General features: G+C 47.2%; 2 protein-coding genes and 1 non-coding gene across 3 annotated transcripts; all 3 read left to right on the top strand.

The window, feature by feature from the left end:
- Nucleotides 1-1,259: 1,259 nt before the first annotated feature.
- Nucleotides 1,260-1,361, top strand: LOC125549653 (small nucleolar RNA Z103). The gene has a single exon (XR_007301428.2). It is a non-coding gene; the product is annotated as a small nucleolar RNA Z103 (small nucleolar RNA).
- Nucleotides 1,362-2,591: 1,230 nt separating this feature from the next.
- On the top strand, nt 2,592-3,431 carry LOC147977813 (uncharacterized). The gene is made up of 2 exons (XM_087516460.1): nt 2,592-2,632; nt 2,781-3,431. Exons 1-2 carry the CDS (start codon nt 2,592-2,594, stop codon nt 3,331-3,333), a joined length of 594 nt encoding a protein of 197 aa, XP_087372586.1. The 3' UTR covers nt 3,334-3,431.
- A 1,903-nt stretch (nt 3,432-5,334) lies between these two features.
- Nucleotides 5,335-8,964, top strand: LOC147977812 (uncharacterized). The gene is made up of 2 exons (XM_087514546.1): nt 5,335-6,612; nt 8,938-8,964. The coding sequence occupies exons 1-2, from the start codon at nt 5,335-5,337 to the stop codon at nt 8,962-8,964; spliced, it is 1,305 nt and encodes a 434-aa protein (XP_087370672.1).
- Nucleotides 8,965-12,891: the final 3,927 nt, after the last annotated feature.

Genomic DNA, 12,891 nt, shown 5'->3' with positions numbered 1-12,891 from the left:
AAAAAAGGACAGATCATATGCGTCTCACAAGCGTTCGCCTCCTCGTCCCCCGATCAAAAATTCCAAACGCCTCATGCGACGTGCAGCTCCATCCCATGGCAATGTAGATGGAGAGAAGGAAGTACAGTCTTTCGGGAGATGAAGAACCCATCTCAATAGTTTCTTCCCCAGACCTTAATTAGGCGGTCAAAGCAAACTCTCACTCCAGACTTTACCGGCGACCCCATGGATTCGCCTTCCCTGTGCCTTCCGCTCCGGTGAGCGGTGATGGGGAGGAGAATCCTGATGCCTGTGTTCCGATTAGTATTTTATAGATTAGGGTTGTTTAGTCCTCGTTGATTAGATGAACAAATTCATGATTAATTCCAGTAAGTACTTTATGACTCTAATAGGAAATAGCATGCAACAATCTAGCATACTAGATGACCAGAAAAACATGCAAAACAACATTGCACATGTAACATCAACTATAGGTAGACACATGAACATATCACGATGGACATACGGTTCATTAGTGGATGCCGGATCGATGTTGTTGGTGACGATCTATTGCTGACGACGATGATAAGTAGCACCACCCGACTTGGACGCAAGATGACCCATGATGACGAACTTGGGTACTCACGCAGAGCGCTTCCCAAAAAACCTAATTCATGCTCACCTGATGCAGGATTGCAAGAACGAACGGTTTCAGACACTTGCTCTCCCGCACGCCGGTGTTCGGGGTAGAGTAGACTACGGTGATGGCGCAAGTTGCAAGATGAGGCAAAACCCTAGGTGTTTTTGATGTATCTTTGGCTGCGGCCGAGTAGCAGTACATATAAAAGGACCAGAGGCGGTATCGTGTCGCGATCATGATCTCAAACCGACTTGGATTCTAAGTCGTATACTTACCGAACGAGAAATAATTAACTTTTCTGCCAAGACATCAAAAAATAAAATGGAGAGGCGAGCGTGCACGTATGCGGTCTCCTTCACACCTCAATAAGTGTGTTGTAGAGAACCAACTATATAAAGAGGTCTCTCACTTCCTCAACTTTCAGGGTGGTACTAAACTTTAGAATCACCACTTGCTATTTTATATATGAGCCACTTTGAGATTTCAGAAATTGTTAATGGGTCAAGCCCATTCATTTCTGACAGGATAGGCTACAGGGTAGGAGAAAACATCAGGGCGGAGGAAGAAGAAAGAAAAGAAGAACAGTGCGCACTTGATGGTTGTTGGAAGTTGATCATCCTGTTAAAAGAAAAAGTGACTAACGGAAGTGAGGATCCTTTCCCCAGCTGATCGACTATAATTATACTGTGCTCAAATGTAATCCTTTATGAGAGATTCCAAGCGACAAAAAAAAAAGATCCATCTTTATTATCTTTGCCACCTTTTTTTTGAAATAAGGCAAAAGATTTGCCATTTCATTGATTAAGAAGGAGGTTTAGATAGGCCACGAAGTGGCTAGAAATAAAATCTACTCTCGTGGCATTACAATATTTAAATGCTTGGCACCTGCCAACGCCCAAAGCAAAAACTCCTCTTTTATCTTACTAACGACGACCGTCGTAGGTGCGGCCGTGTTGCGGAAAACTCTAGCATTGGGCTCCGTCCAAATTTCCTAGGAGATTAGCATTATGAGTGAGGCAAGCGCCTTGGGGGATTTGGAACGAAGATATACATTTCCATTCCGCCATTCCCACACCGAGCCCCTCGCTGGCCAAGTAGTAGTATGAATGTGATTCATGCCAAGCCAGTGAAGAATATCGTTCCACACACGAAGGGTGAAACGACATTGGAAAAGTAAGTGGGCTGCCGTCTCCGAACTTTGCTTGCAAAGAGGGCATAGCCTGCAGTTGAGCCACCCACGTTGAGCAAGGCGATCCGATGTCCATATTCTATCTTGAAGAACAAGCCAGGCGAAAATTTTGCACCGCGGAGGAGCCCACACCTTCCACACCGATAGGACCATTGCCAACGTAGTTAGGCCCTCAAACTACACCTTGTAAGCTGAGGAAGCAGAGTACGATCCATCCTTGGTGAATATCCAAATAATGGAATCGCCACACTTTGGGAGAAGATTGACTCCACCTTTTTTTTATCTCGTTTTGTTTTCAGTACTCAGAAACTGAACGGATGTGACTGAGACATCTGATGATCACCATTGGATGGCCTATACCCGGCCGGCTGTCCATGAATACGTTTGAACCCATGTTTGAATGTGTTTGTGGATATTTGGTGGCATTTGTTTGATGATTTAGTTTGAGATGCCCTAAACCGAGCAGGGTTTTTTTTTTTTTTTTGCGGTGAGACCGAGCAGATTATACGCATAAAGGAAAGGTCGGTGGGTCTATGCTGGAACGACGGCGCATCGAAGGAATACTTACTATTTTCTGCGTCTCCTCATGTGCCTAATCAGGTAAGGACTCATCCACCTGTACGGTTGGTAGCTGTGACGGGTACGAGTTCAGATTGGACTTTTTATATATAACCACAATCGGCCTTGCTTTGGTTGTACTATATAAAAACCTTGCCAAGACCCAGCTGAGTACGTATATCGACAGGCGGCAAACACATCGATCGTTCTCGAGCATCTGCTCTTATGGCTGGATTGATGAAGGAGACTAGCAGCGGAGACGTCAGGTATGATCCTCAGCTTTTTACATGGGTTGACATGAATATATTTTTCCGAGGAGCATGCATGAATTTCACGAATAAATCTTGGTAGTCCCGTCCTTCGCTATATTTTGAGCATCAAGGCTAATTAAGAGTCTCGTTTTATATTGTGCAGCAAAAGTCATGGAAAGAAAAAATTCAAGATGCCAAAAAAAAGTTTTAGACTTTGCCGAAGGGAGGAGAACGGTACCTTCCCAATGGTCAACCGGCACCTTATTCTCAGGACCACATCGTTGTACCGTGAATCGTACAAACGCATCTTTTTTAGATCAGCGCTCAAGGTCTACGATGAACTCGTGAGAGATGGCATGCTTACATGGGAAGTTTACGAAGAGCATCGCCTCGCCATCGAAAGCTCAATGCAATCTATCAGGCATAGCATTCAAAGATACAAAGAGCGCCGCTTGCAGGCTGGGCTATTCTACTTTGCGCATGATTTAGGCGGAACCAGGCTGACTACCCATACGCACTTGTACAAAATGCCTCTCAGGGAAGCGTTAAGGAAACATCGACAAGAAAATAAAAGGAGGAAACAGCTACTGGATTCTTTCAACAATTCAAAGAAATCAAGCATCTTTGACACCATCATGCAGAGACCATCTGTGAAAAGGCTAGTCATGTATACAGTGTCTTCCCTTGTATTGGGTTGCCTCATAAATTTTCTATGAAAGGTCATGAACAGTGTGGAGTATGGTTGTGTTCTAGGCTTATTGCTGAGATAGAAAAAGAAAAAGAAATTGTGTCATCCTCCCTTCTTGAGAGTCTCCTCTAGGACCTAGCAGAACACATCTTTCTTCAATGTACGGCATGTGTTATAGTTCATGGAAGAAAATCTTTCTTCAATGTAAGGCATGTGTTATAGTTCATGTAAGAAAATGTGTCGTGTAACACATTATTGTCAGCCCTAAGTGAACTATAGAGATCAAAGGTAATTTTCTGTTCCGTGTGCATATTCGTAGGTGGATTCGGAAAACAACAAGACTTTATTTAGGGGTTACCTTGTATCGTATGTACATTCCAAGTAATTAAGCACCTTCACGCCGAGATATGGGACACACCGTATTCTTTTGTGAAGCCGAATCCTTGGTAGGCACGGGGATAACTTAAAAGTTGACGGGGTTTGATGTTGTTAGGGATTGTTTTCTCTATTCCTAAAGGGGGAGTTGGTAGGTCGGTACCCGTGTTTTTTTTCGTCTCCTCTCCCACCAATCAGTTTTGTCTGGTTTTTTATCTCTTCTCCCACCACCTCTTTGACTGGTTTTTTCTCCCTCCTCGAAAAAACCCAACCAGACGCCGGCCCGCCGCTAGCTTCCTCCTCTTTCGATTCCCCCAACCCAGCCGCCTTATCATCAAAAAAAGAAAAAGGAAAAAACAGCCGCCTCCTCCTCTCCCCCAACCCCGGCCTCCGCCCTATACCCCACTGCCGACGCCCACTCCCCTCCCATTCTCTCACCTACGAGCTCAGACCGCAACCAGATCCGCGCCCGCGCCACACCCAATCCCATCCTCGTTGTCTCGTTGACACGAGCCGAACCCTAGCCTAGCTGTCGCGCCCTCCCTCCCCATCCTCCTCCATCTCCCTTCCCTGCGGCAGGGTCTTCACGACGGCCATGGGAATGAAATGACAGAAGTCTTCACGGCGTGGGAAAGCTTTGCCGTTCCTGTGGACTCAAATACGGGTTCTGGTCGCGCTCAACAACTTGGCAGCCAAGGGAATGTTTTAACAGGAGTTGGAGACCGCCGTCGTCGGGATGCATCACCGACGAGGTCGGCTCAGTCGACTGACAGAGTCAATATCCAGAGGCACCTGGGTGGACAAAAAGGTGTGAACACAAATCCCCCTGCTGTTTGTCTATCACTGTATGTTCAACTCCACTGCACAGTACTTTGTCCGGATTTGTGTACATTATTGCTAACCGTTAGAAATAAAGTCCATAGCAGAAAGTAAGCTGGGCCATTGCATCCCATCCTTAGTGGTGTTTTGTTTGACAGTCAGAAGCACATTCATCATACTTTTAGTATTCTTTTAGTGCAACTATTAGACTGAATATTGTTTTGGTAGTAGAACTCGTAGACTGAATATGTACATTGCCAAATTACGGGTTACGGTTGGGCAGTGCGCTACCAGACAGAACACAATCTGACTCGCAAATACGCAGAGAAACCTACAAAGACTGTGATACATCTGTTGGATAAGTCTGTGTACTAGGGTCATTGTGGGGCTGCAGCACATGGTCCTTGTGGGGCTGCAGCACATGGTCCTTGTGGCAATTAGGATAGAGTTCCTGACCATCAAGGACTAGCAGTTAGGATAGCATCTTAGACTGGCATCTTAGTAGCATCTCAGCATATGCTTGGCTGGCTAGCAGCCTATAAGTATGTAACCCCAACCCCTCAGGTTGGTATGGCATTGTGTGAGAAATAAACCAACGAAAATTGTCCCAAACTCTCCTAGTGTCATCCACAACTATCAATGCTCAGGTTCAAAGGTCTAACAAGTGGTATCAGAGCCTCGTTATCTTGTACCTTGAGCATTTCGTGTGAGCAGCCCAAGTCGGTAGCAGCTGCTGCTCCGTCTGCCTCTGGTTACTTTCCTCCCTCCGGACTGTCGAGCAGCAGTTCGTCTTCAACAGCCTCCACTTCACGCAACAGCCCCCCTGCAGTGAGCCATGTCTGCAGGTCGCTCTCAGCACACGACCACCTCGAGCATGCGGCGCCGGCAGGAGGCCGAGCGCGCCATGGAAGAGGAGCGTGAGCGAGCAGCTGTAGCAGCAGCAGCTGCTGCAGCAAGGGTGTCGAGGCTGGCTACAGCGGAGCTGGCAGCAGCCAAAGCGGAGGTAGAGGCAGCCAGGGCGGAGTTAGAAGCAGCAGCAGCAGACGCAACACGTGAGGCTACGGTAGATGCCAAAGCACTCCGCGGCGGCTCCGGCAGCTCCAACAGCTCCGCGCCTGCGGACGACGGCGCTGACGCAGACCGCGCCAAAGTGGCGCAAGAACGGACGGCGCAGTGGGCAGCCGAGCACGCCCGTGCTCCAGGTGCAGGTGCGCACCGCGATGGCAGCTGCAATGACCAAGACCGCGGCCTCTACGAGGTCTGGACTGTGGTCAGGGATGTTGGTCCTAGTGCTGGGTGGCCTACCCTCACTAAAACCAACTATGTCGAGTGGGCCGGGATCATGAAGGTCAGGCTCCAGGTGCGACGCATGTGGGAGGCAGTCCAGGACAGCAACGTCGACCACCAAGAGGACCGACGGGCGCTGGACGCCCTCATCGCCGCAGTCCCGCCCGAGATGCAGTTCTCGCTTTCCAGCAAGCGGACTGCCAAGGAAGCTTGGGACGCCATCACCGCGGCACGCATCGGCAGCGACCGTGCTTTCAAGTCCACTCTGCAGGCACTTCGTAAGGAGTGGGAGAGCCTGGCTTTCAAGCTAGGTGAGGACATTGATGATTTTGCTCTCCGTCTCAGCACTCTGCTGCAGAAGTTGGTGAAGTTTGGTGATGCCACCTACACCGAGGAGACAGCTGTCGAGAAGCTCTTTCGGTGCATCCCTGAGAAGTACAAGCAGATGGCTCGGTCGATCGAGTCCTTGCTGGACCTCTCCACGATGACAATCGAGGAGGCGATAGGTCGCCTCAAGGTCGTCGACACCGACGAGCCACAACCTTCCTCGGGGCCCATCACTACCGGCGGGAAGCTGCTCCTAACTCGGGAGTCGTGGGATGCCAGCCCCGGTGACAGGAAGAACGGGGAGCCTTCTTCCACGACGGGCGGCCGCAAGCGTGGCAAGCAGCGTAAGACGCGAAGAGGCCCCCCGGGCAGGGCACAAGGATGTGCCGAAGGGGACGCCCGCGGAGGCGCCAAGGACGACGCCGCTGGCAAGCCCAAGCCGGCACAAGACAACAGCTGCCACAACTGTGGCCGGTTTGGCCATTGTGTAGGATCGAAAGTATGTCTAGAGGGGGGGTGATTAGACTACTTGACCAAATAAAAATCTAGCCTTTTCCCAATTTTAGTTCTTGGCAGATTTTAGCTATCTTAGCACAAGTCAAGCAATCTCCACACAATTCAAGCAAGCATGCAAAAGAGTATATGAGCAGCGGAAAGTAAAGCATGCAACTTGCAAGGATGTAAAGGGAAGGGTTTGGAGGATTCAAACGCAATTGGAGACACGGATGTTTTTGTCGTGGTTCCGATAGGTGGTGCTATCGTACATCCACGTTGATGGAGACTTCAACCCACGGAGGGTAACGGTTGCGCGAGTCCACGGAGGGCTCCACCCACGAAGGGTCCACGAAGAAGCAACCTTGTCTATTCCATCACGGCCGTCGCCCACGAAGGACTTGCCTCACTAGCGGTAGATCTTCACGAAGTAGGCGATCTCCTTGCCCTTACAAACTCCTTGGTTCAACTCCACAATCTTGTCGGAGGCTCCCAAGTGACACCTAGCCAATCTAGGAGACACCACTCTCCAAGAAGTAACAAATGGTGTGTTGATGATGAAATCCTTGCTCTTGTGCTTCAAATGATAGTCTCCCCAACACTCAACTCTATGTCACAGGATTTGGATTTGGTGGAAAGAAGATTTGAGTGGAAAGCAACTTGGGGAAGGCTAGAGATCAAGATTCATATGGTTGGAATGGAATATCTTGACCTCAACACAAACAAAATGTGTATTGGAAGTGTAAGTATGTTCTGATGGCTCTCTCCACGAATGAAGAGTGGGTGGAGGGGTATATATAGCCTCCACACAAAATCTAACCGTTACGCACAATTTGCCAAACTCGGTGGGACCGAATGGTTAAACTCGGTCGGACCGATTCAGCAAACCTAGTGACCGTTAGGATTTTCGGTGGGACTGAGATGCAACTCGGTAGGACCGATATGGTTAGGGTTAGGGAACAACGTAATCTCGGTGTGACCGATTACACAAAATCGGTGGGACCAATTTTGGTAATAAGCTAACCAGAGAGTTGGTCAGGTAAACTCGGTGGGACCGATTCGCTCATCTCGGTGAGACCGAAATGTTACAAAAGGGAAACAGAGAGTTTACATTGCAATCTAGGTGGGACCGATCGCTCATCTCGGTAAGACCGAAAAGTTATGAAGGGAAACAGAGAGATTACAATCCCATCTCGGTGAGACCGAGATCCCTATCGGTGAGACCGATTTGCCTAGGGTTTGTGGCAGTGGCTATGACATTTGAAACTCGGTGGCGCTGGATAGAAAGAATCGGTGGGGCCGAGTTTGACTTTTGGTTTAGGTCATATTTGGATGTGGGAAGGTAGTTGAGGATTTTGGAGCATATCACTAAGCATTTTGAGCAAGCAAGCCATTAAGCAACACCTCATCCCTCCTTGATAGTATTGGCTTTTCCTATAGACTCAATGTGATCTTGGATCACTAAAATATAAAATGTAGAGTCTTGAGCTTCAAGCTTGAGCCAAACTTTTTGTCCTTAGAATTTTGAGGGATCCACTTTCCTCATCCATGCCATGCCATTCATTGAGCTTTTCCTGAAATATTAATCTTGGAATAATGTTAGCTCAATGAGCTATATGTTGTTAGGAATTACCAAAACCACCCAGGGATAGTTGCACTTTCAATCTCCCCCTTTTTGGTAATTGATGACAACATATAGATCAAAGCTTCGACAAATGATAATAGGAGTGAAAGATATTGTCGCTTTGAGAAGTATGTGAAAAGCAAGAGCTCCCCCTAAATTTGTGCATATCTTAAGATTTGCTTTGGACTGCAAATGCACAATGGCTTAGGATCATGGGTTACTCTTCCATGTCACATACATCTTGGTGGAGCGCTCAAAATAATAAAGATTGAATACATGCACTCATCACCAAGCAAAGTGAATGATCATATAAGGATAAGTAAGATAATATCATCTAACAAGCATAAGTGTAGCTTATGATCAACCACATGATCATCAATGTCTCACAGATAATAGCATAGTATCTCAAGCAATCAAAAGTAAACAAAGTTCAACCATCAAAGCAAGAGAGAATAAAAAGCAACGCTCTCTCTCGAAGCCTATGATCTATACATGTTTCTCCCCTTTGGCAACAAGTTACCAAAAAGTTCATAGAAAATGCATAGCACTAAAACGTCTCTCAAGCTTGGTCTTCAGGTGGTGGTGTCCGGATAACTCCAAGAACGAAGGCTTCAGTCGAAGTAGATGGAGCTGATGGAGTAGGTGCTGGAGCTGGTGGCACTGAAGCTGTAGCTGGTGCAGATGACGTGGCTCTGGTGTCTGGAACAGGCACTGCAACAGACCTCTAAGCTCTAGGCACTCTGGCAAATGCATCAGTGGTTGTCTTGCCCTTCCTCTCCTGCATATCATCTTGAAGTTGCCCCACAACAGACTGAATTTCAGTTACCTTCACATCCAAGTCATAGAATTTTTGCTCCATGATTCTTTCCAAGCTCTCCTGGTTTTGAGTCAGGGTGGCCAGTCCCTTCTCAATCCTCAGAGTGGATGCAATCAGGTAGCCAAGCTGATCTTGCTTGCTCTTCAGGAGATACTGAGATGCTTCTTCAGTAGTTGGCATCCTTGCAGCCTTTTTAGCTTTTGTCTTCTCCTTCTTGGCTTGTGCGTGCACAGAAGATGGTTCATCCTCATTCATAACCACAATGTTGTCCTTGAAGTCTGGATAGATAGGCATGTGCTCCTTGTCCAGCAGATATGTACCAGTGCCCATCTTGGAGTTGATTAGCTCCTAGATCTGTGGGGCATACCCACCACTCCTCTTCTGATCTGCAGCTGTCCTCTTGATAGTTTCAACTATTAGGCTCATGACTTTGAACTTCTGTGGGACATCAAAGATGTGAAGCAAGTTAATTGCATGGCCTCTGATCATCTTGTGATCACCTGACTTTGGCAAGAGAGTGTGCCTGAGGATCCAGTTGATGGTTGGCAAGCCTGACAGAAGGTAATGTACAGATCCAAACTTATGTGTCTCAAGAGCAGCATCTGGGATCTCCTTGTACATGTGTGCCATTGTGTTGTGATCCTTCTTCCTGTTGGCATAGACATCCAAGTCATCTTCACTCTCTTTTGGGGCATTGATCAACTTTGCCCATTCAGCAACCGTGGACTGGTACCTCGTACCTTCAGACATCCAGACAATCCTTCCATCTGGGTAGAAATGAGCTGTGGAGTAGAACTGCATGATGAGCTCATCATTAATTCCATTTTGGGAGCTTCTGAGCCACAAACTCATCGACTCCACAAGCCTTGAAACTATCATGTACACCTGGATAGTGATCCTCATTCTCCTTGATGTAGTCCCAGTCGACCCATCTCATGTCACACACTATGGGCTTCTTGTCAAGCAACACTATCTCATAGAAGTCCTGCTGTTCCTTTGTGTGGAACCTATAATCAACAACAGTCCTTCTCCTGGTGGCATATGGATCTGACTCTCTCCATAGCCTCAACCCTGAGTCTCTCCTGATCTTCATGTTCTCAGCCACATGATGAGCATCATTGTGGTCTGGAATCTTGGGTTTGAGCTTTCTCAGGACTTGTCCTTCATCATCTTCATCAGCAGCAACTTCAGGCACTGGGGCCTTGTTCTTCTCAGCAGCTGGTATACTCCTGGTATTCCTCTTAGGTGCACTCTTGGGCTTGGAGGCTGCTTTGGGTGCTTCTTTGGGCTTTGATGTTGCAGCCCCTGACTTTATAGCATCACCCATCAGCTTTTGTGCCTTGGGTGCTGGTGCAGCAACCTCTTCTTCCTCTTCCTCTTCCTCTTCAGAATCTCTCATGATTGAGGATCTCCCAAGCACTCTAGCAGTGGTCTTTTTGATCCTCTCCTTCCTCTTCTTCCCTTCAGCAGCAGCCTCTTTGGGTTCAGATCCCAAAGGGACTTGAGTAGATGCTCTGGCCTTAGACATTGGAATTCTCTTTGTAGGAACCTTTTGCTTCATGCCTAGCTTGGTGGCATCAGCAGTGCTATATTCCTTCTTAACCACTTTCTTCTTGGAAGTGGCCTCATCCTCAACTGCCACATAGTCTTCATCCTCAGATTCGGAGGTCTTCTTTCTGGCCCTGGTGGCAGCCTTGGGTAAGTTGCTTGGGGTGCTCCTGCTACCATCATCTGAACTGCTAGAGGGACTAGTGCCCTCACTTAGGTGAACCTGCTCCTCTGACCTGTTCTGGCTGTCACTCTGATCAGACATATTACAAACACTGACAGCAGACCCTGTGAATAGACATAGATGAGATAGAGTGGATGAGCATCAAAAAATACAGAGGTTTTTGCAAAAGAATGAGTCAAAAACTTAGTTTTAGTTTTCCACAGAAAGCATTTCGGATCAACCGATTTGTAAACTCGGTGATACCGAAGCAGCTGTTGGAACCTAAACTAGTGAACTCGGTCAGACCGAGTCACAGTTCGGTGGCACCGAGACTGCTAGGGTTTCACAAAGTCCTGAACTCGGTCACACCGATTTGCAATTCTCGGTCAGACCGAAAATTACATGTGCAATGGCCTGAGCCGAATCGGTGGTACCGAGTTCCACAACTCGGTGGGTCCGACATGGTTTCGGCGGAAACCTAACACTAAATTTTCAATTCACGACTAAACTACGGAGTGTTTTGACTGGATAAGAATGATCTCAATCGTGGCAAGATACATGGCGAACACAATGTGCTAGGAATCAGATAGGGATAGCACAGTGATCGAGTTCATACCCTAGTTCGGCGATGAACTCGCTACGGCGGCAACGGCGGGGATGATTCCCGTTGACGGCGGAGGAGACCAGCGGCAGGAGGCGGCTGGCGACGAGGAAGACGATCCGGAGACCCTGGAGGCAGAGCGGGCTAAGCGCGGGTCGAGGAGGTTTGGAAAGTTTTCCAAAATTTGACCCGTGGGTATATATAGCCCGACCCTGTCGGTGTGACCGAGTGGAACAACTCGGTAGCACCGAGATTCATAACTGCAATCAGTTACTGAAACTCGGTGTGACCGAAAGGTTCAAATCGGTTGCACCGAGATTGAAAACCTAGATCGACTTAGTGATCTCGGTATGACCGAAATGGATGAATCGGTCAGACTGAAACGCACAAAGAAGTTTTGGAAGTTAAGTCTATGACGAATCGGGGACTCCGAGTGCTCCTCACACAGAGTGGTTCGAATCTGACTTGATCAAATTTTGTGATGTAGCATGAATAGAGTTTGAGACGAGAAAAGCATAGATAGCTAGAGAGGGTTCTTAGGCATTCTTGTCCATCCACTTGGCAAAAGAAAAGAAAACCAATCAATCAAAACAACAAGTGGATGTCCTCGAATGAGTAAAATATGCAATCAACATGCTCACACAATAAAATGGCAATTGAAATATGTGGCAAAGCATGCACAACCAATTCTAGCATCTATCAAACAATTTGCGATGACTAGGTCATCTATATATGAGTATATTGACTTAGGAGTCAAATGAGAACATTTGATCATAGGTCATACTCATCGTTTAAGCACAAGTGGGGTTACCACTTTTACATAAAGCATTGTTGTGTTCACACCATTAGAGTTGCTTTAGCTCAATTCTTAGAGTAAAGCTCCCCTGGATGTGAGATCCCCCCTAAGAGGGATGAACTAACCTTGGGTTTTGTCGATGATGACTTCATGTAGATGTTGAAGATGTGGATGCTCAATGTTGATGTAGATCATTTGAAGCTATCCATTGGAGTGAGTTGCACTTTCAATACCTACACGGGTTAGTCCCACAAGGAACAAACAAGGATATCCATAGACATAAAGTGATGCACACACAAGATGATGTCTATGAAAGATTTTAGGTTACCCTGTCCCTTGTCTTACCAACAAGAGGGTTTGTGACTCCTTGAACTAGTGCAAGATGTGGAATTTGATTGGACTTGTTCTTGCCAAGATGATAAGAGTGAAGTATGTTGGCGGAGTCACCCTCAAGAACTCTCTAGTTCTTCTTCTTCGGGATCCACACCATCTTGATGGGAATCCTCGGTGTTGTAGTTGTACTTGATGAAGTGGAACTTGAAGTAGTCTTGGGAACCCACTTGACCAAGGCCTTAGGAGCTTCTTTAAATGCATCAATTTCCTCTTGAAGCTTGTCCTTGCCTTTTTGCTTGTGGTCTTGTGGTGGAAGATCATGTTGAGCTTGTGTCCCTTTGAAAGAAGTAGGATCATACTTCTCTTGTTGAGGAACAAACTTCGTCTTGGGTATTGATCTTCTT

The sequence above is a fragment of the Triticum urartu genome, chromosome 3A (genome assembly GCF_056163025.1).
Source record: "Triticum urartu cultivar PI428250 chromosome 3A, HENAU_Tu73, whole genome shotgun sequence".
Lineage (NCBI taxonomy): Eukaryota > Viridiplantae > Streptophyta > Magnoliopsida > Poales > Poaceae > Triticum > Triticum urartu.
This window is presented reverse-complemented; position numbering and strand designations above follow the sequence as displayed.

Coding starts and splice junctions, on each gene's coding strand:
- LOC147977813 (XM_087516460.1), top strand. CDS start 2,592: ATGGCTGGATTGATGAAGGAGACTAGCAGCGGAGACGTCAG. Junction 2,633..2,780: donor ACTAGCAGCGGAGACGTCAG/GTATGATCCTCA, acceptor TATATTGTGCAG/CAAAAGTCATGGAAAGAAAA.
- LOC147977812 (XM_087514546.1), top strand. CDS start 5,335: ATGTCTGCAGGTCGCTCTCAGCACACGACCACCTCGAGCATGCGGCGC. Junction 6,613..8,937: donor GCCATTGTGTAGGATCGAAA/GTATGTCTAGAG, acceptor TGTCTGGAACAG/GCACTGCAACAGACCTCTAA.